This window comes from Acanthaster planci, linkage group LG02 (genome assembly GCF_054643075.1).
Source record: "Acanthaster planci isolate LZ-2023a linkage group LG02, COTS_SCS, whole genome shotgun sequence".
Taxonomy (NCBI): domain Eukaryota; kingdom Metazoa; phylum Echinodermata; class Asteroidea; order Valvatida; family Acanthasteridae; genus Acanthaster; species Acanthaster planci.
The window spans coordinates 35028178-35052844 of record NC_141778.1 but is presented as its reverse complement, the minus strand read 5'-3'; the positions used below and the strand labels follow the sequence as shown (position 1 = coordinate 35052844).

At 40.6% G+C, this 24667-nt stretch overlaps 1 protein-coding gene and 3 long non-coding RNA genes across 5 annotated transcripts; all 4 read right to left on the bottom strand.

Moving 5' to 3' along the window:
- Positions 1 to 8: 8 nt before the first annotated feature.
- Positions 9 to 12198, bottom strand: LOC147800189 (uncharacterized). Its single transcript, XR_015424580.1, has 7 exons — positions 12090 to 12198; positions 9947 to 10030; positions 8089 to 9786; positions 7535 to 7813; positions 1109 to 1274; positions 553 to 625; positions 9 to 374 (listed from the first exon to the last, which is right to left on the bottom strand). It is a non-coding gene; the product is annotated as an uncharacterized LOC147800189 (long non-coding RNA).
- Positions 1529 to 4381, bottom strand: LOC147800191 (uncharacterized). The gene is made up of 3 exons (XR_015424604.1): positions 3325 to 4381; positions 3019 to 3088; positions 1529 to 2924 (listed from the first exon to the last, which is right to left on the bottom strand). It is a non-coding gene; the product is annotated as an uncharacterized LOC147800191 (long non-coding RNA).
- Positions 4733 to 6165, bottom strand: LOC147800190 (uncharacterized). Its single transcript, XR_015424581.1, has 3 exons — positions 5744 to 6165; positions 5206 to 5286; positions 4733 to 5033 (listed from the first exon to the last, which is right to left on the bottom strand). It is a non-coding gene; the product is annotated as an uncharacterized LOC147800190 (long non-coding RNA).
- Positions 12199 to 13822: 1624 nt separating the features above from the next.
- On the bottom strand, positions 13823 to 24345 carry LOC147800188 (ATP-binding cassette sub-family E member 1-like). Of its 2 annotated transcripts, none has more exons than XM_087133525.1 (16): positions 24228 to 24345; positions 22809 to 22938; positions 22117 to 22202; positions 21791 to 21888; positions 21418 to 21535; positions 21077 to 21214; positions 20524 to 20593; positions 20088 to 20184; positions 19268 to 19357; positions 18938 to 19059; positions 18690 to 18839; positions 17146 to 17280; positions 16685 to 16854; positions 16365 to 16507; positions 15950 to 16072; positions 13823 to 15499 (listed from the first exon to the last, which is right to left on the bottom strand). In XM_087133525.1, exons 2-16 carry the CDS (start codon positions 22909 to 22911, stop codon positions 15340 to 15342), a joined length of 1803 nt encoding a protein of 600 aa, XP_086989651.1. In that variant the 5' UTR covers positions 22912 to 22938; positions 24228 to 24345; the 3' UTR covers positions 13823 to 15339. The 2 variants fall into 2 exon arrangements, with proteins under 2 accessions (XP_086989651.1, XP_086989652.1); XM_087133526.1 differs by having other exon boundaries at positions 24121 to 24255.
- Between the last annotated feature and the right edge of the window lie 322 nt (positions 24346 to 24667).

Here is a 24667-nt window from a genome sequence, read left to right as displayed (position 1 = left end):
GTTAGCAAGGCCCAGGCAGGAAAGAAATTTCCTTCCCCTAGAAATATGACACAACACTCCTTGATGTTTTTATGTTTCATCCTTCATCAAATATTGTGATTGCTCCAATGCTCAAAACAATTCCTTTAAAATATAAATCTATTCGTTTCATCATGATGAACTTTATGCCGCATATTGTTCTGATTTTCAGGCATAAGAACTGAAAGGATTTATCACAATAAACAGCCCTGAAGAGAATCTTAGGTCATACATGCATATTCCAAATGATCTATACAACCATAATTAAGTGTAAAATTTCTTGCTTCATTTTAAGGGGATGGGTCCCCAGCTGGTGTTCAGGAATCACTTCTGTTACTTCCTTGAGCAAGCACCATCTACAAGCAAAGACAGACAAATAAACAGATGATTATCGGTGTTTATAAGAAGAATACTTCTTTTCAAGGAGATTAGTAAATGCGCAGTAAGCCTAACCTGCAAGACACAAAGGAAAGTCAAGGCCAACAAGAAACCTGTTAACCTAAGGTTACAATGACACATAGCCAATCTACCAACCATAGTCTTGATTAGAGACCTGGCATCTGGGGTTCATCCGTGCAGTAACTCCTGGGCTGGGCGATGCACTTTGCTGTGAATTGCAAATATGAAAGAACACAGAAGTGAAATCCAATATTCAATCTGGAGAAATGGCATCGGAATGAGGGGCCAGTTGTGAGACCATCGGGCATCGGCCATTAATAGGCTGATCCCTTAAGTCCTAACCCATCACAGGAACTGATAAAAGTGGGGGGAGGGGATGCCCCAGTCCAAAATGCAGAGGGGACACTGTCCCGCCTCTGCCCCATTCCATTGCCAGTGCTCTGTGGGTAAACTCATCTTTTGCCAAATTACCAAGATTATACAGATGCACGTTCAAACTCTGTGCACATTGAATCAAGGCGGATTGTTTTTCGAGGCAGTGTTATTGAAAGGCCAAGAAAATACCACAAAAGACTTTGCCACTTGAAAGTGGGACGTGCACAACTAATCTGTAGGTCTTCCTTCCTATTTCCTTGAAGGTATTCCTCATCAATGCCGAATCTTTGTCCTAGCTTTCTCCATATCGACTCACCTCGAAAAGTAGAAACGGCTCGCTCAGCAAGCAGGGTCATCGGTCATCTGTCGTTCCTCCTCCCCGCTTCCGGATCCTGTAAGGCTGGCAAGGATGCCTTCCCCTTCATCGTCAACCGTGTGGATTCCAGCCTCGTCAAGTCCCACCACAGAACTTGTCCCAAACTCTGCAAAAGTGAAACTTCTCCACCCAGACTGGATGGGCTTCATTTAATATGCCAATTCACTTCAAAGTCTTTCTTCTCATCACCTCACTCCATCCTCAAAGTACTGCTGTCTCTTTAGTAGAAATATTTGACAGTATGTGTGCATCCTACAAAATGATCTTTTTAACAGGCCTACCCCTCTCTCTTTTCAGAACCTATCCCTGGCGTCTGTCTGTCATGCGCTCACTAAGCTGCTTCGCTTGCTCGGAGTGCCACATTTTTAGCTTTGCAAGTTGACTGCAACGCTTGCAGGCTTCAACATTCTCATCACTTGCTTTCCAATTTGTACTCGCACTATCCCACAGTCCAAATTTTCTGTTTGAAACATTACTGCTTTTTATATCGGTGAGTTTAATTTTTAGCTTCATTTGATTTTACCGACTCAACTTTTAACATTCAAGTGTTTTCATATTCCTATTATTTATTTTTGCTTTGCAGCTTATTCACAAGAGCAATTTTTATTCTGATAAAGAAAAAGATAACAGATTTATTATTTTGGAATAATCAACCGAACAGTCAAGTGAATTAATAACACCCAGCGCTGAATCTTAGCCACTTTCCTTTTTTTTCCCCGACCGACAAATGACTGGTCAACCAACAGACCAACCAATGACCTGAACCAACTTATTTACTTAATTACATACACATACTTAAAAACTACTGCTTACACTTTTATACTGTTACAGCTTACCACTACTTACTTGATTACTGTCACTTCATTTTAGTTACATACATGTACACGGATTACTTTTACTTACTGACTGACCGATCAACACACCACAACCTTATTTACCTGGTACATTTTAACTATTATTTCACTTACTTTACATCACTGCGGTACATCCGAACTTACGATTACTGACTGACCACCAACCTGAACTCCTGACAGCTGACCGGTTCACTTACATATACATTTACGTTATTTTACCTACTTAGCCACACGCTTACTCGTACTTGTCCACCAACCGACTGACACATTGATGACTGTGCATTTACTTCCATCCTTATTCTCAACGACACCAGTATATGTAATTTCTTATACTAGCTTACGTCTACTCCCGTACAAGCAACTGACCAACCACATGACCAACTCGGTTACCATCAGCAACTTGCTTAAGCACCTTTTAACCATTGCCTAATTACTTGAACTATTTAATCAATTAACTACAGACGCGTGTGTCGTGGCCTGTGCACTGACATCATTGTTTAATTTTTATGATCTAATTTTTAAGATACTTCTTGGTGAATTGGTTAAAGCTTGTTTCCGAGATCTGATTTATTAGTGGTTTTACTTTACTTGGTATAAATAACCTCTCTGAAGCACACAGAAACACACACTGACTCACATTCAAGCACGCTGCCAACTGCTTCGCAACGCTATATTCACCTACTGCAACTGCTGCTCTGCCTTTACCCACCTGATCTTTCGGTACGTTTCTACCCCTCGAATCCTAGAAATTGTCAACACTGAATAAAATGGTGATTACATGCTGTCAACACTGTCATTTGTCCTTCCTCCCAGCTCCTGGCTCCTGACAATGTCAGGGATGCTGTCCTCTCACATCGGCTCCTCAGCTGTCTCTTCATCTTCAAGAAGTCTAGCTTCAGATCCTGTACTGAGAAAAACTAAAACACTTCTCAATGCAGGCAAGCTTGGGCCTCATTATTTTCGGTCAACTCAAGATTTTACAATCTTGTCCTTTACCTTCATTGTCTAGTGAACTGGTCAACTCTGCATCCGAGATGAACACCAACTGCCAAAAGTTGCTTCCAAGCTGTGCATTGAAAGAAATGAATGTGAAATAAAATGAGGAGAAAATTCAGCGTTACTTTTCTCTGAAGACGTTTTAACAGTTTCTCAAACTGTCTGTATTGGAATTCCAAAGTTTAATTCCGTTTTGGACTTGGCCACGGTTGTCATCATTTGCTTTTCATCATTTGCGTCCACTAGACAAGCAGAAGCAATCCTTATTTTCAGACATTTGTCGGTGCTCTTCAATAACAGACTAACCTCAAGAAACGTACGCGTGGGATGCTCAGCATGAGGGGTCGGCAGCCGTCTGTCGGACTTCCTCTGTGGCATCCCTGTTTCCGGTACCTGGGCTTCAGCAGCATCCTTAAACAAAGAAACAAGGAAAAAGGTCAGTTTACTGAGCCCATATTAAAGCTTGGAGTCGCTGGATGGCCGTCGTTGACTCTCCTGAGCCGACGCCCTTAGAGATGGATCTTTTCTTTAGTTCCACCAGGGTGTCCAGCCACCCTCCTCACCAGCCTCCCGAGGGAATCTGGTGGGGGCGCCAGTTTAGTCGCCGACGACCCGACCCTGAAACAGGTTGTACCGGACTACAGGTTACCAGTAGCAAGTCACCTGACTTGACCTGACAGGGATTTTTTAATACTTCTTAGTCTAAGCCTAACCTACCAGGATGGATTCAACTTGGAAACCAGTTGTGCTAAACAAAAATTGAAAAACAAAACACATTGAAGTATAGTCTAAGCCTAGTTAACCTACAGTGGCTAGCCACCTCTTCTACAAGTATATTAGCTGCAACTGCATGGTCACCCTTTCCTTGTGTGCAGTCCTCTGCCCCTCAGTGTTACAGGCATCATTGAAGCACTTGACGGATCCATCTAAAGGCATGGTATGCAAACAGCAGCTTAAGAATTAGAGTATTTTCCTCACACGATGCTGCAAATGCTGTACAGAAGGCTGAGGAATGGAAGTGAACTCCTCATCAAATAGTTACATGAGATAATTTCAGAACTGACTTTTGATCAGCCTGAGTGCTTATAAACTCTTACTCTTAAAAAGATGGGGTTTTTCACTTATGCCAATCTCTGCAGATTGGGCTTACAATAAATAGATGAAAATTCATATCAAATTCCTTCACCTAGTGCCAATCTCCACTGATTGGTCTTACAGTCACTTAACCAAACCCAGCACTGGAACAACTGCTTCAAAGGGACTTTTGAAAAACAGTTTCAAAAGTCTGTTACATTTGCCAATCACTACTGACTGGACTTACAGAAAAATACAAGAAAACCACATTGGAGAAATGCATGCTGCATGTGAGAAACTCAAGTCACATGACTTACGGCTCAACTAGTACAAGGTGAAGGTTTATCAGTTGCAGCAGCACAAGGTAGCACATGGTACTTGATGTGCATCATGCTTGACTCTGCAACCTGGGATGTCCTGTACATTACAAGACATTACGGACTCGATTAAAAACTCATTTGTTGAAAGGAATGCTGCACAGGAATAAGTAGAGAAAGACTGACAATACCTTTGCCTGGTCATGAAACAAGGATGCAACCTCTTCACAGAACCACTGCAAAGATGAGGTTAGCAAGGCCCAGGCAGGAAAGAAATTTCCTTCCCCTAGAAATATGACACAAACACTCCTTGATCTCTTTATTTGTCATCCTTCATCAAATATTGTGATTGCTCCAATGCTCAAAACAATTCCTTTAAAATATAAATCTATATGTTTCATCATAATGAACTTAATGCTGCCTCCTGTTTTGATTTTCAGGCATAAGACCTGAAAGGATTTATCACAATAAACAGCCATGAAGAGAATATTAGGTCATACATGCATATTCCAAATGATCAATACAACCATAATTAAGTGTAAAATTTCTTGCTTCATTTTAAGGGGATGGGTCCCCAGCTGGTGTTCAGGCATCTCTTCTGTCACTTCCTTGAGCAAGCACCATCTACAAGCAAAGACAGACAAACAAACAGATGATTATCGGTGTTTATAAGAAGAATACTTCTTTTCAAAGAGATTAGTAAATGTGCAGTAAGCCTAACCTGCAAGACACAAAGGAAAGTCAAGGCCAACAAGAAACTTTAACCTATGGTCACAATGATACACATCAAATTTACCGTCTTGATGTTGATAAGAGACCTGGCATCTCATCTGATGTTCATCTCTGCAGTACCTCCTGGACTGATGGATGCACTTTGCTGTGAATTGCAATATCGAAAAACACAGAAGTAAAACCTGATACTCTAACTGCGGCAATGATGTTGGAATGAGGGGCCAGTTGTCAGGCCATCATGCGTCAGCCATTGATAGGCTGATCCATTAAGTCATAACCCATCAGAGAATGGGAGGGGAATGCCCCAAGTTGAAAAAGTGGGGAAATGCTTGTCCCCCCTTCTGCTGACAGTGCTATGATTTACAAGAGTTTATTGCCAAAATTACAAGGAGTATACAGGTGCTCCTCCAAGCTCTGTACACACTGGATCAAGGGTTATTGTTTTTGGATGCACTATTATTGAAGGCCTGAACAAGTGTCGTAAAATATTGTACCACTTAAAAATTGGCAATGTATTCCTAAGCTGATGGTCTTCCTATTTCCATCAAGGTATTTCTCATCATTGCCAAATCTTTGTCCCAGCTTTCTCTATATAAAGTTACCTTAAGAAAAAGAAATGGGTCGCTCAGCAAGCAGGGTCATCGGTCATCTGTTATTCCTCCTCCCTGCTTCCGGATCCTGAAAGCCTGCTGAGGAGTCTCTCCCTTCATTATCAACAGTGGAATCCGGTCTAGTGAAGTCCCACTGCAGAACCTGTCCCTAACTCTGCAAGAATAAAACTTCTCCACCCATACTGGCTGGGCTTGATTAATACATCAATTTACTTCAATGTCTTTGTTCTCATCACCTCAATGCAGCCTCAAGGTACTGCTGTCTCTTAAATACAAATATTGGACAGTGTGTGCACACCAGACAAAACAATCTTTTTCATAACAATACCCTCTTTCTTCTTTCCCGAAGCAATCCCTGGTATCTCTTTGTCATGCGCTCACTAAGCTGCTCTGCTTGCTCATATTAAGTACCATGTTTTTTCACTTTCCAAGTTGACTGCCTCACTTCCAGAGTTTCAACATTTTCATCACTTGCTTACCAGTTTGTATTCACACTAATCCACACTCAAAATTCTCTTTAATGTTAAACATTATTTCTTTTTATTAGGTCAACTGTTAGATTCATTTCATTTTACTGACTTGATTTTTAATATTTGAGTGGTTTCCTATTCCTTATATTTCTAATTGCAAATTACTCAAAAACGCAATTTTTATTTCTGATGAAGAAAAAGTTGGCAGATTTATTATTTTCAAATTATCAACTGAAGAGTCAAATAAACAAATAACACCCTGGGCTATATCTTAACTAGTTTACTTCTTTTCTGAATATCCCAATGACTGGTCAACCAACAGACCAACCAATGACCTGAACCAACTTATTTACTTAATTACATACACACCAACTTACAGTCCCTACTGCTTTACCTTTTTTACTGTTACAAATTACCACTACCTACATGATTACTTTCACTTTATTTGACTTGGTTACATACCCATACTTTTACATACTGACCGAGCGATCAACCCAAGACATCCTTATTTACCAAATACAATTCAACTATTGCTGTCACTTACTTTATTTCACTGTGGCATACCCGAACTTATGATTAGTGGCTGACCAACCACATGACCAACTGACAACCGACCGGTTTGCTTAGTGTATATACCTCCATGCTTACTTATAGTTACGTTATTTTACCTACCTTGCTATACTCTAATGACTTTTTGTAGTTACTTACATAGTTATTCTCACTTGAACTAGTTTATGTTGTTACTTCTACTAGTTCACATAGACTACTCACTTATTACCGAAGACTCAACCAAATGACCAACTTAGTTAATATCCTTAACTTGACTGAATACTTTATTTACTTGTCTCTACTGACCAACCTAGTGCTACCAAACCAGCTATCATATTTCTTGACTAAATACAATTCTTCATCAAACCACCACTTACTTCCTTCAACTATTTAATCAATTCACGATGGATGAATGTGCCGCGGACTATGTATTGAGATTGTCATTTTTAGAATTTCATTTTTAGAATACTTCTCGGTTAACTGGTTAACATTTGTTTCCAAGATTTAATTTATTTGTGGTTTTAATTGACTTCGTGCAAAAAAACTTCTTAGTTTTATGTCTCTCATCATTTCCTCTCTGAAACACACAGAACCTCACACTGATTCACATTCAAGCACACTGCAAGCTGCTTTGCATTGCTCCGTTCGCTGACTGCAGCGGCTGCTCTGCCTTCGCCCATGCACCCCTTTCCTAGTTTTGCACCCTTTGTGTCCTCAACATCTTTAATATCTTTTTATATTGAATAAAATTGTGTTTACTTACTGTGAAAGCTGTTATTTGACCTTACACAATGCTTCCTGGGAATGTCAGGGACACTGTCCTCTCTCAACATCTCATCAGCGGTCTCTTCATCTTCAAGAAGTCCAGCTTCAGGTCCTGTACCAAGAAAAAGAAAAAACTTCTCGACCCAGGCTAGCTGGGCTTCATTATTTTCCAATTCATCTCAGGATCTTATCATTTTGTCTTTTACCTTCATTGTCAAGGTGAACAGATCAACGCTGCATGGGAAAGGAACTCCCGCTGGCAAAAGTTGCTTCCACGCTGAACATTAAAAATGAAAGAATTGAAATAATATTCAACAACTGGAAAAGACTCACATTTACCCTGTGAGAAACATCGTAGTTACTTTGCTCCTAAGAAAATGTTACAGTTTCTCAAATTTGTCTGTATTGGAATTTCAGTGTTTGACTCTGGATGTGACTTAGGCACGATTGCCATCACTTGCTCTTTATATATGTGTATTTGCCGCCATTAGACAAGCTGAAAACAATCCTTATTTTTGGACACTTGTCATTTCTCTTCAACGACAGACTAACCTCAAGAAACAAATATGGGATGCTCAGCAAGAGGGGTCGACAGTCATCTGTGGGACTTTTCCCATGGCATCTCTGCTCCAAGCACCCGGGCTTCAGCAGAATCCTTCAAGAATAAATAAGGAGAAGGTAATTTGATTGCACTTATAATAAAGCTTGGAGTTGCTGGATGGCCGTCGTTGACTCTCCTGAGTCGAAACCTTTTAAGATGGATCTTTTTTTTTAGTTCCACCAGGGTGTCCGGCCACCCTCCTCACCAGCCTCCCAAAGGAATCTGGTGGGGGCGTCAGTTTAGTCGCCGACGACCCAACCCTGAAACAGGTTGTACTGGACTACAGGTTACCAGTAGCAAGTCTCCTGACTTGACCTGACAGGGATTTTACCTCTCATTTTAAGCCTAATCTTCTAAGATGCATTCAACTTGGAAACCACTAGTACGAAAAAGAATCAAAAACAAAACACATTGAAATATAGTCTAAGCCTAGTTAACCTACAGTGGCTAGCCACCTCTTCTACAAGTATATTAGCTGCAACTGCATGGTCACCCTTTCCTTGTGTGCAGTCCTCTGTCCCTCAGTGTTACAGGCATCATTGAAGCACTTGACGGATCCATCTCTAAGCATGGTATGCAAACTGCAGCTTAAGAGTTAGAGTATTTTCCTCACACGATGCTGCGAAAGCTGTACAGAAGGCTGAGGAATGGAAGTGAACTCCTCATCAAATAGTTACATGAGATAATTTCAGAACTGACTTTTGATCAGCCTGAGTGCTTATAAACTCTTACTCTTAAAAAGATGGGGTTTTTCACTTATGCCAATCTCTGCAGATTGGGCTTACAATAAATAGATGAAAATTCATATCAAATTCCTTCACCTAGTGCCAATCTCCACTGATTGGTCTTACAGTCACTTAACCAAACCCAGCACTGGAACAACTGCTTCAAAGGGACTTTTGAAAAACAGTTTCAAAAGTCTGTTACATTTGCCAATCACTACTGACTGGACTTACAGAAAAACTCAAAAAAACCACATTGGAGAAATGCACGCTGCATGTGAGAAACACAAGTCACATGACTTACGGCTCAACTAGTACAAGGTGAAGTTTATCAGTTGCAGCAGCACAAGGTAGCACATGGTACTTGATGTGCATCATGCTTGACACTGCAACCTGGGATGTCCTGTACATTACAAGACATTACGGACTCGATTAAAAAACTCATTTGTTGAAAGGAATGCTGCACAGGAATAAGTAGAGAAAGACTGACAATACCTTTGCCTGGTCCTGAAACAAGGATGCAACCTCTTCACAGAACCACTGCAAAGATGAGGTTAGCAAGGCCCAGGCAGGAAAGAAATTTCCTTCCCCTAGAAATATGACACAACACTCCTTGATGTTTTTATGTTTCATCTTTCATCAAATATTGTGACTGCTCCAATGCTCAAAACAATTCCTTTAATATATAAATCTATATGTTTCATCATAATGAACTTAATGCTGCCTATTGTTCAGATTTTTAGGCATAAGAACTGAAAGTATTTATGTCAATAAGCAGCCCTGAAGAGAATCTTAGGTAATATATGTACATTCCAAATGACCTATACAATCATAATTGAGTGTAAAATGTCTTGCTTCATTTTAAGGGAATGGGTCCGCGACTGGTGTTCAGGCATCACTTTTTTCTCTTCCTTGAGCAAGCACCATCTACAAGCAAAGACAGACAAACAGATGATTATCGGTGTTTATAAGAAGAATACGTCTTTGCAAGGAAATGTGCAGTAAGCCTAACCTGCAAGACACAAAGGAAAGTAAAGACCAACAAGAAACTTTAACCTATGGTTACAAGGATACACATCCAATTTACCATCTTAGTCTTGATAAGAGACCCGGAATCACATCATCTGACGTTTATCTCTGCAGTAACTCCTGCACTGGGTGATGCACTTTGCTGTGAATTGTAAATATCAAAGAACAGAGAAATAAAACCGGAGCTATTTCAGCAACGGCATGAGAAGGAAAGGTCAGTTGGGAGACCATCATGCATCAGCCATTAATAGGCTGATCCATACGCTCTCAAGTCATCAGAAAATAGAGGAGGGGAATGTCCCCAGTTGAAAAAGTGGGTGGCAACTTTCATCCCTTCCGCTACCAGTGCTTAGAGTTAAAAGAGTTTATTGCCCAAATTACAAAGCGTGTACAGGTGCTCATTCAAGTTCTGGACACACTGGATCAACGGTTATTGTTTTTGGATGCAATATTATTGAAGATCTTAACAAATGCCATAAAAAACTGTACCACTTGAAAATTGGCAATGAATTCCTAAGCTGGTGGTCCGAAAATCAGACTGTCATTTAACTAAAATTTATGTCTAAATATTTATTCTGTATATGATGAAATAATCAGATGACCAACAGTAAATATCAGTATAAGAATGGTTACCACAGTACTGACATCACTGTTGGTGTATCATGCTTGCAGTAACAACCTCAGATGTATTGCATATAATAAAGCTATTTGTTTGTTGACAATTAACTTTTATTCTTATAGAATAAAAGTTAAGCACTTTATGAGAAGGACCTTTCAGGTTTCATTGGTATACATCCATACAAGACCAAAGGCTCCAAAGGAAAGGACTTATAAAATGGAGACTGGTACTGTCTTTGCCTGATCAAAAGAAGGATAAAACCATACACTTTACAGAATTAATGTGAAGATGGACGTAACAATGCCAGGCAGAAGAGATTCCCTGACCCAAAATTAATTATAAGTTACATGGATTATGAGCACCAGCGTGAAATTTAATTCACAAGCACTGCTGTACTGATTAACATTCTAAATGGTTTTGTCATTCAAATATTTACCCTGAATAAAGATTAGTGAGTCCATGGTCCATGTAACCAATGTCCTCCTTCAAAACTAATGAATGCGTGGAAAACTGAGAACCTTGTCCAATCTGTACAGACTGGACCAACAGGTTATCAAACAAATTGACCAGAGGAAAACTTCATTGTGTGTGACTGAAAAAAAAGAAAAGCGGAGCCGATTTTTGCCATAGAATTATCAAATTGATGCATTAGCAGGCTTTATACTTTACAGAAATTGATGTTATGAACAACACAAAGTCACATGACTGACTTCATCAATTAATGTTAGCAGAAGTTTGTATTGGTTACACTACATTCCTTTGTGTTACATGTGTTACAATCCTATCTTGTGTCATTCCCTTGAAATGACACGCCTACTGTACATGTACATGTACAGCTGCACTACTAATTCACGTAGCCACCCATACGTTCGACTGGCACATGAATGGCTTTTGGGCCACACGCCGAAAGCGCGTGCCATCTGTTTCATGCAAATTGCGTACTATCTGATTGGTTTGTTACGCTGCCTCAGATGGTCACCAACGCGCATACAATTCATATGTAAATTGGGGAACTGCCGAATTTAATTGGTCCTCTGACTTCGCTCATCTATTACACTAACCACGCCCACTGACACGCGAGTGAGTTCACTCGCCTCTCCTTCAGCTTTATTCAAATGTAAATTCACCTGCAAGACCAAATTTAATTGGTTCTTGAAAATTCAGGCCAGTCGCCTGCTGAAAGGACTCATTAGTGAAACAAGCAGACGAAAATCCACTTACTAAACGGCGGGAAAAGTTGAAAAGTTTTTGTGGCAATAAGTTGACCTGCAGACTACAGTTGGACTCTAATTGTTCGTACAAAATAAAGAAACAAAATCAAAGGATTGATTTTAACGGCACATTTACGGCTGTTTCGGCGATACCACAAAAATTGTGTATTCGTCTGTACATTATGCGATGAATTTTGATTCGTGTTTTACTGAAGGCAACGGGGAATATGGGGTTTGCGGGCATTTGGGGGTAAAGTGTTATTTTTCATTTTAATTTTGCTTTAAGTTAGGAAAATCAGCTAGTGAAATGGGTACCAGTCACACAAAATCATGTCTGAAATTTTGCTCACCTCTGTTGTTTATAGACTTACCAATGACGACCTCACAAAGTTCTTGTCCTTGAAGGTGAAGCTTAAACTGTTAAATGGTCTCCACCAGCATGTCCAAAATCGTCTTTCAGACCACAACACAGCAGCAAAGTTCAACTTCAATTTCAGTCACGAAGGCCAGCTGGTCGGAGGCCTATCGTCTGGTTTGCGTTTTCGCTTGAGTTTGACATAAGTTTGTCTCTTGAAAATGCCGAACTGAAATCTTGACGGCGTTCGTGGCTCGGCAAAGACACGGCTCCTTAATCAGACCATGCTTTCTAACTGTCCACAAACTAATGGAAGAACATCAGTTTTGTTTCAGTGTCCCAAAACAGTTTCCTCATATTCGGTGACAAGACGGATATCTTGCCATGCTCGCTGGGCTGTTGTGTAGACAACGGAGTGAACTTCGCAGAAATGCCGAAATTTCGCTTGTCGGCGTGATGAATGGGGAGTTCTCCTTCCACAGATCCTCTCACACCGAACTTCTACTGCGTAATGACACAAACAGTGCACGGTGGTCTTGTGAGTCTACCCAAAGATCCTATAGGGCTGCTCTGTACCTACAGACTCAAGCGCCGAGTTATCCCATTGTATTTCTCCGCGGGGAACATTTTCACTATTTTAATTTATCAATAGGTATTTATAAAAGATTATATATGGACTAATTTATTTATCTTTTGATATAAGAAAAGGAACTAATATATTTTACTTTTAAGTTGAAAATAACAGTTTGGATACAACCGGCACTACTTTCTTCTCCAATAAACCGTATGCATGACGTAATTACATCAGCTATATTGTAATTGGATAGAAGTGACTTTGATTCCACTTGGTAATTTGAATCCGGTTCGTAAGTGACTTCGTCACAAAGGCGAACGCGCCACGATTTGCAGCTTCCCATTGGAAAATCATTAATTTCCAGTTCAATGGTTCCGTGTAAACGGCGATCAATGCATGTAACCCTATGTGCTGTGCATGTGCAGTGGGCGTGGTTTAAACTGAAGTGACGTCACATTTACGAAGCGGATAGAATAAAGCAGGCGACCGAAAATCCATGTGGTGCCGTTATTTTGCACAGGTAATCGGGCTGTTCCATTGGCAGGAGGTGAAAGCCTTCAAGTTCAAAGGTACCACCACCTAATCCGAGGATGACCAACACCAAGCAATGACTTCCAGTTGACGGAGGATACACAGAACAGATTGATTGGTATCATGCAAAAAATAGCCCAAAATGCTGACCTTCACATTCTTGCCACACAAACTTGATAAAAAAATCATACTTTTTTTTCTTGCCTTGCATTTTTTTCTGTTTCAAAACTAGTATCAGGTGAAGTTGTATTTAGTGCTGTTTCTTTGTCTAAATAAGTTCTAAGTTGGTTGCACATAAATGACCGACGCTTCCATCTCACATTTGGGAGTTCTGTATTCAGTAAATGCAAGGGGGGGGGGGTCATAGTCTTCAGGAGGAATGAAGCTACATTTTGGGGCTTCGTATCATTCTTTTGGAGGGAAGAAAATGAAATACATGCAGACACAATATAATCACTTTCATCGTGTAGTTTCTATCCACCAACAGCCCAAGGGAATGTCAGTTGCAGTAAACCTTGGGTTTCAACAGAGTTGTATTTTCAATATTTAATCTTCTATCCATCTTTCCTGTCAATATCACCATCAATGTCCTCTCCACCCCCGGTCAGAGGAAAGTGAATATACAAATAAGAAACCTGATGGTATCTCATGATTACTAACTGATTTTATTCAGAAGTTCTTGGAGCTGTTATTTACAAACACTGGCACTTTCTTTAGTATGATGACCATTTTTCAAAGTTATTTTGCCCTTTTCGAATAAAACGGAATAGAAATCTGGAAAATATGGCTTAGACTTTATAATCTTTATAGCAGTTTTGTTAGTCATATGTTTTCGTCTGGATGAAAGCCAAAAGCCTTAACAAAGATTTGTTGACATACCCACTGTACACGGAGAAATGCAGCAGATGGAACAGTTTTTTTAAAGATACATTTATATAAAACTTGCAACAGGATCATCATACATCGAGAACAAGGAATTCTCCATCGTGAGATTGTCAAAGAACGTCCATGTGCTTTCTGCTCCCTATGACAACTTAGGACAAATCATTTATCAACCACTTGCATGATGGTATAATGTACTACGGTAAAATAAAGAACTATGAATAAAGTCACAATTAATTCCAAATCTAGTTTGGAACTTTGCTCTTAAAAGACTGGCACAACTAATAAATACATTTTTCTTTATATTCAATGCTTTACAGGTAGTTTGCGATCTCCTTGACTGCAAAGCAGTTGACCTCCAAGCAATTAAGAATACCCCTTCTATTTGTAAACCTCAATTCCAAATTGTTCTTCGACATTGGGGAAGAGAAAGATGGTATAGACAAATCTGGCGAGAACAATTAGAAGCCATTACCGCGGGGCCATCCTGTTCACGTGCACGTGGTAAGCGCTTACCACGGGGCCATCCTGTTAGCATGCAGGTGGCAAGTGCGTGTTCCATCCCTCTCTGACCAATAAGGTGTCACAACTTGCCAGACTGTGTGTGCATGCTCAAGTCAAGATATGTGTGTGAGTGCAATGGCCCCATGAGAATGACATCTCCAATTTTTTTCTACATACACCCTTTTTGACCAGTATGGATAAGCCGTTTCATGATTCCTCCAAACACATATTGGTTGTTGGATAAAAATAAGTTTATTCTGCACTATTCACAACGGAGAACTGTACAAAAACTTCAAACGCACCACATGCATCTCGTAGGTAAATATGATGTGCACCTTTATCAAGAACAGTACTCCTAAGTGTTAGGTGGTGTACCCCCCCTAAATTTCCACAGCCATGCAGGATATTAAAGCTGTGGTCATCCCCTATCTACCCAGCATGGATTATGTCCTTAATAATCTTTTAACAGTCATTTTTTTTTTGATTGAAAAATGGATGGCATCTTCAGCACTTTGTGACAAGTACCAAGAGGATTCCTCGGATACTTTAAAACTATTCCATCTTTTCTTAATCAATTACTCAGTTTACTATCACTCAAGCGTTTTTCTTTAAATCTCAGAACTTTTGACCAGTGACCTTTGCAATGTATTTTTTTTTAATTTGGAGTGCCACTTCACTCAAGACTAAGAAAATCCACAAATTTCAGAAACTCCAATGTGGCAACACTTCCAAGGCTGAAACTGCCCAATATTTCTGACACCCTGTCCTTTGACCTCTAGTCCTCCAAGAAGAAGTACTGCCCTGTCCTCTTCTGATCCACATCCTTGACAGAGTTCATCTTGTTGATGCGAGGCCTGAAGTTGTTGGGATCTCTTCGGAAGGTGATCTCTAGCGATGCCAGGAAACAGTTCATGCCGTTAAGCAAAGACTGGGGCCTGCAAATAACAACGAAGAGGTCAATGCTATCTCTCCCCCAGCTCTGCTCATAATCAACTGACAATTCGTACAATCATACAGAATGGAGTAACAATTGACAGCGTATTTTGCCGGCAATTTCCACAGAGTTATGACAACATGCCATTAATAACTTTTCCATCCATTCCATCAGAAGTTGGCATAAAACCTTAATATGGAGGTTTTGCTCTTGGCTTGTAACTGAAGTTTTGTATGTCAGTTTTACTACTAACTAGATTAGGAAACAGATATCTGATGACAGATCTTTGAAAACCATTGTTTAATGGCAACTTTAATTTCCTCAGCAATTCCTGAGTGAATATAACTACCAGGTGATATGTTCTGGCTTTCCAATCCACAGTACCGTGACATGAATTTATTGATTGTACTGGAAACCATGATCATCAAACTGTATGATCACAGATACTTACGAGTTGGCTTTGGTCTTGATGGACGGTGTTCCCTCAAAGACAATCACACGATCAGCGAGGTATGTGGCCATGATGAAATCGTGCTCAACAACAAAGCCAGTCTTCTTGGCATGCAAGATGAACCTAGGTAATCAAGATATACAATGTCAACATCTCTCTAAAACCCTTTGTCACACATAAAGGGAAACTCTGACAAACACAAGTGTTTGTGTTTCTGCAAGGATACTTAACTGAGTTGGGAAACATTCATTTTCCTTCTTCAGAAGAAGAGGAAGTCTTCTTTAACCTTTCAAGATGCTTGATATTCATTTGCCCTCATTTTTCTACTGACTGCCACTTCAAAGAATAATGTAGCTCACAATTAATTTGTGCATGACATTTGAAAATGTCAGGTCCTTTGACCCTTTATACTGACCTTTTGATAACCTTGGCAGCTACCAGACGCTGTTCAGAGTCTAAGTAAGCAGAGGGTTCATCAATGAGGTAGACATCAGCTGGTCTTCCAAGACAAAGAGTCAGCGCAACACGCTGCAACTCACCACCAGAGAGGTTCTGAACCTGTTCAAATTATTACAAACACGATTTTTAGATGCACTATCAATGGAATCATATCAGGGATTTCACTTAACTCCTCTAGTAATTCTAAAAATTAATTATACAAATATGAAAGTTTAAAATGTTCAACAGATGACAATCAAAAATCATGAATACTAGAGGCCAAATGTGTCACATTACCTCTTGGTCAAAGACGCTCTCAATCTGCAACGGTTTGATGACGTCAGCCACAAACTGAGGATGGATGTAAGAATCTCGGATTTTCTCATGGAGAAGCTGTTGTACTGTCCCCCTTGACTTGGGACTGATCTTCTGAGGTTTGTAACTGATGTTTAACTCCGGTACAGTATCTGTACAATTATTGGTCAAGAGATTCACATGTCAGGATGTAGTAATATTTGGGAATTATGTGATGAAAGCTGGAACCAATTCTTATCAACTTGCCATCAAAATGAAAAAGGTTTTACTACTTCGAATTTCCACTTAAACAAATCTGAAACTTGATTTACCAGTTACCAATTTACTGGTCTTCCCTGTGAAATATCTTTCTTCAAGATAACTTTTAACATGGAACAAAATATCTTAATAATTACATTATGCTTGGTCACTCTATCACAATTGGTCCTAGTGACTACACCTACCAGAGTCATCGTCTGGTTTCAGCTTGCCAGCCAACATACGAATGAATGTTGTCTTGCCGGTACCATTCTCTCCAAGCATGACCAAGATTTCAGAGTCAGTGAACTCCCCTGCATCTATTTTTAGATGGAATTCCCCTGGAGGCAGAAAGAAATTAAAGGAAGAAAGGAGTCATTCTCTCTGTATGCTGATGAAAGAGTGTCAAAAAAGATGTGGTTTATATGGACATGGAAGGATGGGATGGATGGGGGCGTGGTGGGCAAGGAGGGTTGGGGTTTGGGTGGAATGGGTTGCAGGGCTGAACATTTTTACCATTTGTTTCTACTTTTGTCATAAAAATACCTGAACTTTTTGACTTCACTTCGGATCAGCCTTGTCAAGGAACCATATTACAGAACAATGTTTTTTACGATGTCACCGAGTGCACGCCGCAGTCTCGCATGCGACGCATGCACACACATGAACGTACACACGCATACCTGTGGCCAGTGTCATAATCTTACTGAATGGTCTGCACAGTGGCTGTGTCTGAATCGATACGGCTGGAATACACGACAACAACCTGCTAGACTCGTGCGTAAATTCAAGCCAAACGAGTGGATTCGGCTTAGACTTCAGTTTCACTGGGTCCAGCCATAGCTTGAACATGTGGTTTTGAACGCTGCTCCAAAATAGCTGGAACCAGCAAAACCAAAGTATCAGCCTAATCCACTCATTTCGCAAATGCTTGATTGCTGCAGTTAGTTCCCTTTTACATCTGTGTGCATATGCACATTATAAAGGCCTGGTGCCAGACTGTTGATGTCACGTCGCTAACAACAAAAGCAACAGCAAGGACCAGGGTCTTTGCTTTTTTTCTTGAACATATGTCTTAAGTATTGTACAGGAGCGACTTGCTCCAATAAGTGACAAATTCAGCTGTCTAGGGAGCAAGTACTTGCTCCCGTGATGATTAGCCCAATTTCAAGCCCTGGGTTGGGTTGGGTTGGCTGAGGTTGGGTGGACTGGGCTGGGTCGGGTTGTGTTGACTGAGGTTGGGTGGACTGGGCTGGGTCAGGTTGTGTTGGCTGAGGTTGGGTGGACTGGGCTGGGTTGTGTTGGCTGAGGTTGGGTGGACTGGACTGGGTTGTGTTGGCTGAGGTTGGGTGGACTGGGCTGTGTTGTGTTGGCTGAGGTTGGGTGGATTGGGCTGGGTCAGGTTGTGTTGGCTGAGGTTGGGTGGACTGGGTTGGGTGGGGTTGTGTTTGGTGAAGTTGGTTGGACTGGGGTGGGTCGGGTTGTGTGACTGAGGTTGGGTGGACTGGGCTGGGTCAGGTTGTGTTGGCTGAGGTTGGGTAGACTGGGTTGGGTCGGGTTGTGTTGACTGAGGTTGGGTGGACTGGGCTGGGTCAGGTTGTGTTGGCTGAGGTTGGGTGGACTGGGCTGGGTCAGGTTGTGTTGGCTGAGGTTGGGTAGACTGGGCTGGGTTGTGTTGAGTTGGCTTGGGCAGGTTGGGTCAGGTTTGATTTATGGCTGGAATGGGCTTTGCCAGATTAACTATTTTTACCTAATGTCTTGGTCATCTTGGGGTATTTATAGCGACGCATCCTTTTCACCTCTTCTTCATCAGCTGTTTCTGACACTTTGAAGACCAGGGATGTTTCTCTGAAGCGAAGGTTTTCCGTCGGTACATAACCATCCAGGAAAATGTTAATACCTGGGAGACAAATTTTCACAGAACTCATCTTCAAAATGTATAAATTTGCGATGACAATGGAACAATATCTCAATAGATTTCAACTTTCTTGTCCTTACCTTCCCTGACACCAAAGGGCATAGTCACCACCCCATAGACACCAGGCATTCCATACAGGCAACAGATGAAATCAGACAAGTAGTCCAGAACACTCAAGTCATGCTCAACAACTATGATGTACCTACAAACAATGAAGGTCAGTTGAAATACAATGCTTACATGAATCAGTCAACAACTACTATCATATACTGGTGATCTCTGATGTGAATACAGAGCCTTGAATCAAGAGATTCAACAGCATTGATTGGTATTGATGGGTTTTGTTGGAGAAGGCTGTGATATAAGTCCAAATGCATAACAATCTCTGCCTGTGAGAGAATGGTACTGACTTGTCTAGTTGTAGCAGTGATCGTATAGTTGCGGCGGCTTTGATCCGTTGCTTGACATCAAGGTAACTTGAAGGTTCATCAAACATGTAACTGTGACCAAAAGGAAGAGAAAAACACATTTCTTGCATCTTAATTTTAAAATATCCTACAAATATATTCAAACAAACAACACAGTCAGCCTTCAATCTTCATAGAAATATGTGGAAATGTAGAAAAGCATAACCACTTCCTGTTGGGACAGTTATCAGTGTTGATGATGCTGGGGCGGGATATTTATCATTTTTTTCTGTTTTCAAAATTCTTTAAAAATTCCTGTCTTCATTTACTGCACACTTATACCCACCCAAGAATTGTCTGGTCTCCACTCTAGCCTGACAGACAAAATCTAAAAAAAGCCCAGATTGTGCAGTGTTATCTAACTTTCCTTTGTTCATGAACCTGGCTCAGTGCACTGCTGACCTCTTTTCAATAGGGGCCAGATTAGCATGCAGCGGTGCTGTGTGGCTCATTGCTGCGGTGGTGGAGTGCTTTTGTCCCTGGTGGTAATCCACTCACTCTAAATGCCCCAAACCGTGGTATACTGTTTCAAAACAAGGCTGGATTATCTCCACTTTTGAGAGTGAAAAAATGTCGGTAATTCCAAGCAGCCTGGTCTTTTGTTCCCAGTACGGTCTTTTGTTACAAGGCCCTGTTCCCTTCGTCCGAGTTCGGAAACCCGGGCCACGCATATAAAGCATACGCGTCCGGATCCAGAATCCCCAGCAGGAAGTGGATCATATCATATTGTATGCCTCTTTGAGTGATTAGGTTTGGAACTCACATATCAGCTTGCTGTATGCATACAACAGCACATGCAAATCGCTGTAGCTCCCCGCCAGACAAGTCCTCCACATTACGATCACGAACTTTTGTCAAGTCTGTCACAAAGCAAGCAAATCGCAGTATTAACAAGAGAAAATGAAATCTACTGATGCATGCTGTCTCCTGCCAATCTATTTTCCCGCAAATGAATTACCTTTTCAAAATTTTGCAGCTAGGGTTTGGTTTGAGACTACAACATACTTTTGATGGTGAAGATTGTTTATACAGTGAAAGCAATGTGGTCTTTACCAGTAGTGGACTCTGCATTTTCTTAAACTGTGCTCTTCCATTCACAACCAAGGAAGTTTCATCTAATATCTCTATGTGCATGATGACGGTGGACAACCTGTGTAGTTGACAGGTTTGATACTTTCTTGCTGTACATGTGCTCTTACCTAACTGATCACAGATTTCGTCCTGTTTATTGGTCTCATCTTTCTTGTCAAGAAGTGACTGCACCGTTCCCTATTAAAGAAAAAGACATAGAATTATCAGGATCATTTGCATAAAGGTATTACCTGTTGAGCGTCAAGTTGATGGGATGCAATACAATGATACTAGAAATATTCAAAAACAATGGCCAAACAAAAGAAAAGGCAACTTTGAAGGGGTTCAAGAGGAAACTCTTATACTAAAGTCTCTTGGAAAGTGAACATTGCAACTCTGGAGGGAATTACCCAGATGGCTTTTCAATTACTCCTGCACAACATAAACTAGAATGAGCAATTCCAAACAGCCAGTTACTTTGTAATTATTGGTCAAATCACTCCTGAGTGGCTACTGAGTCGTCAGTTGCCTGCTAAGTGGGTACTGAACAACTTCCAAACAGCTAGCTCGTTGTCACCGAATGGCTAGGAAGTGGCTGGTAATAAACGGCTACAATAGCACAACAGAAGATAGGCAGACCAATCCTAAATGAATGACTCTTTAGCCATCAAAGCCCTTTACCTTGACTGCTCTTGGGATCTGATCCACATACTGCGGCTTGATGATAGCTTTCAGATTGTCCTCTAAAATCTTGGTGAAGTAATTCTGAAGCTCTGAGCCACGGAAGCAAATCAGGATGGATTGCCAGTCAGGGGGACTCTGTTAAATAAGAAAAAAGACTTGAGTAGCCAGTATAAAGTAATCATATGAGTACTACTGGAAAACAGAGTGCATCTGTGTCCCGTCTAAAGATAAGATCCCACAGGTAATACTATTTGTCACACAAATGCAAAAATACAGGACAAAACGGTGGACAAATGGACAAAGAGTGAAAAAGAGATGTTCTCATGCTTCAAACTTACATCAAACTTTCCCAGGTTGGGCTTGAGTTTCCCAGCCAGAATTTTGAGTGCTGTTGATTTGCCAATACCGTTGGTACCTACCAAACCTAATACTTCTCCAGGTCTGGGAATTGGTAACCTGTCATAAACAAAGAGAAGATTTCAAAATTTAATTGGTCGCAGATTTGATTAAGCTGCAGTTTTGATTTCACACAGTGAACATGGGCATGAAGTAGCCACTAAGTCATGATAAGTGCCAAACGGTCAATAAATGGTGTTTATTTCTCTGAGTGCTACATTGTATCTGGTATTTGGGAGTGACATAACGTTTATCCCCCGCATATCCTTTCAATGTCTTCCTCTTTTATTTTGATTAACTTGTGTCTTTCCTGACCTGTGCAGCTTAAAGGAGTTTGCACTGTATCGATGTGTGGTGTCCTTTTCCAAGTTACTTGGTAGATTGATGATGGTGATAGCCTCAAATGGACATTTCTGTCAGGAAAATAAGTGAGAGAAAATATTACTGCAATTACAGGCAAATTGAGATTCATAAAGTCACACATTTTACCGTCTTCCAATGGAAATATAGGTTCAACTCCCAACCATTCATTGTCTCCTTACTCCCTATTTGCTTCTATTTCAATGGCGAGCCAGCAACCATGCAATGAATTCTTTACATTGAAAAGTAACAGATATTTGCAGACTTCAGTGTCAACTGACCTTGACACAGATACCACAGCCAATGCAGAGTGGTTCCGAGATGAAGGCAATCTTATCCACAGGTGTAACCTCTATACACAGCTTACCTGTATTCAAATAGGCAAATTCACACAAAAATCTCATTTCTGTAAGTCATGGTTTATGGAAAGAATCAGATTCCTTGACCAGTTGGGAAGAAAATAATTCCCTCTGATGACAATGACACTGAAAACTCCTGAAATGGACACAAGGGCAACTTATGTCAGAATTTGCTAAGGCCAAAATTGAAATGACACACTTTTGGTGGACACCGACCTGCCAACCTCTTGAATCACAAAATTGTATTTTGAAAATTCAAAAGTCGTATTTTTCATTAAAAAATTGTAGTTTGCAAAAATGAGAATAGGCCTATTCCTCCACGTGAGCGTTTTGACCACACGTCTGGAATGGGTTTAGTCCAAGTAACTCGGACTAGATTGCATCAACACCTCTCCGTGCATAAAATAATCACACGAGAAATGCATTATCGAGGATGAAGAGCGAAATGGCCCTATTCCCACCTGAATTGATCACATTTACAAAATTTGAAATCTTGAAAAGCACATCGCAAGTCCAGGCAATCATAAATTAACGCAGGTTGATTCAAATGAACACCCAGGTTTCAACTTCGCATGATCTGTTTGATCTGAGACTAGAGAGAACAGACCACTTACCCATCCTGACAACGGGACAGGATTTCTTGCATTCCTGACGACATCTTTTAGGTTTACATTTGTCATTGCTGACAACGGCAATACGGATTTGTTTGTCACCCATAATGGGGGTGTGTCTAACAACTCAGTCCTGGATGGAATTCAAACAGAAAGAGCAGAGAGAACACCTGTTAGTAAGTAGAAACAGAGGCAAGGTCACACAAAAATGCTGTTTAGTGTATCAAAAAGTGTAATTTTCCACTGAAAGATGCAGTTTTTCACAGGCCAGGAAGAGTTCTTATCTAGACATCGTCGACACCCTGTAATGTCTGTGCACAAGACAGACAAAGTTAATGCTTCAATGTTTTCCCTGATACATTAAGACATCATATAACTTCCTGTTGGGTGATATATGGTCACTGCAGGGAAAAATCAGTGGAGTCATGTGTAATGCTACAAGAATCAAGAATGCACAGAACAACTGCATCATGGTCATGAAATAGAATTCCACATATTCCACATTTGGACGGACATTTGGATGGACGGCACTAGCTCTACTGAGCGGAGCATTAGTATTCCTCTTTTTCAATTTTGGATGGGATCGGTCTTACTAACGAATGCGAGGTGAAACAGGTATTTTTGGTGAGTCTTTGGAATTTTTGTCACTTTACTTTATGTAATGTTGTGGAGCGTCAGTATGACCGATCCCGTCCAAAATCGAAAAAGAGAAATACTAATGCTCCACTTAGTAGAGCTGGAACGGCACTAATTTTTCACCACACTACAGTTACATGAGTTAGTCATTTGAAAGCAAAACATGACCTAACAAGTCAACTTTAGAGGGAAAAATATTAAAGTTTTCATGTATAAAACATGAACAACTTAGTTCAGACATGTCAGACCAATCCCTGGGGCTTTGTGCTTCGGGTGTCAAGCGGTATCAAGCATACATGGGACTTTTTCCCAAACATGGCAGTGAGTTATGACAGTAATAACAGTGACATAACTATGAACTACACGTATATCATGTATATAGACGTATGTTCACAATAATACTAATACAAACATGACAAAGCCTAAAAACGGATCAACACACGGATCTGAGAAAAAAATTCAATGTTGGTACGGTTGGGGATGAAGATCTTTAAACACTGCAGAGGTTAATTTGAAATTGCAAGCGGCAAAAAAAACGAATAGAAAAAGAACATCCTGTGTAACTGTGTCAACTGGTCAATAAGAACCGCCAGTGAATTCGGTTTAATTCGTATTCGGACGTCATGCATTGGTGTCCGCAAACTGGGCAAAGTAGCATTCAAAGTTAACGGAAACTTACGATACCAAAAAAAAGGTTAATTCGGTCACAAAAATCCGCTTCAGCGTATTAACACAGACCACTGTTTAAAGATTACTAAAACTGAGTACAGCAGATTCAATACCGACCGAAGAACCAACCGTATGGTCAACCACTGATGATGGGGAACGATGGCGGCGCGGGACGACTAATAAAATTTCACAATCACATGTGCATGGAGAATGAAATAGCGCCCCCTCAATCGACGACCCGCTTTTGCGCAATAAAAGAACGCGGTTTTCCTCATCGATTGAACGCGATAGGGCTGGGGTGTATGAAGCCTCCCGACCTTTTATCCTTGATAACACGTCCCCGAAATAACACGTCCTCACCCACAAACACATTTTTTAATAATAAGAAACAAAATTATACAAGAATTTACATGATAAAATAAATTTCGGTTTATGAGTAATTTCACAGCCACAAGGCCACACATTAGCGAGATGATTAAATTTCAAATTGCTACCATGGAGGAAGGAAAAGTCTTTCCCTTCATGTTTCCATCAAAAATCTTTACAGTTTTTCGTCC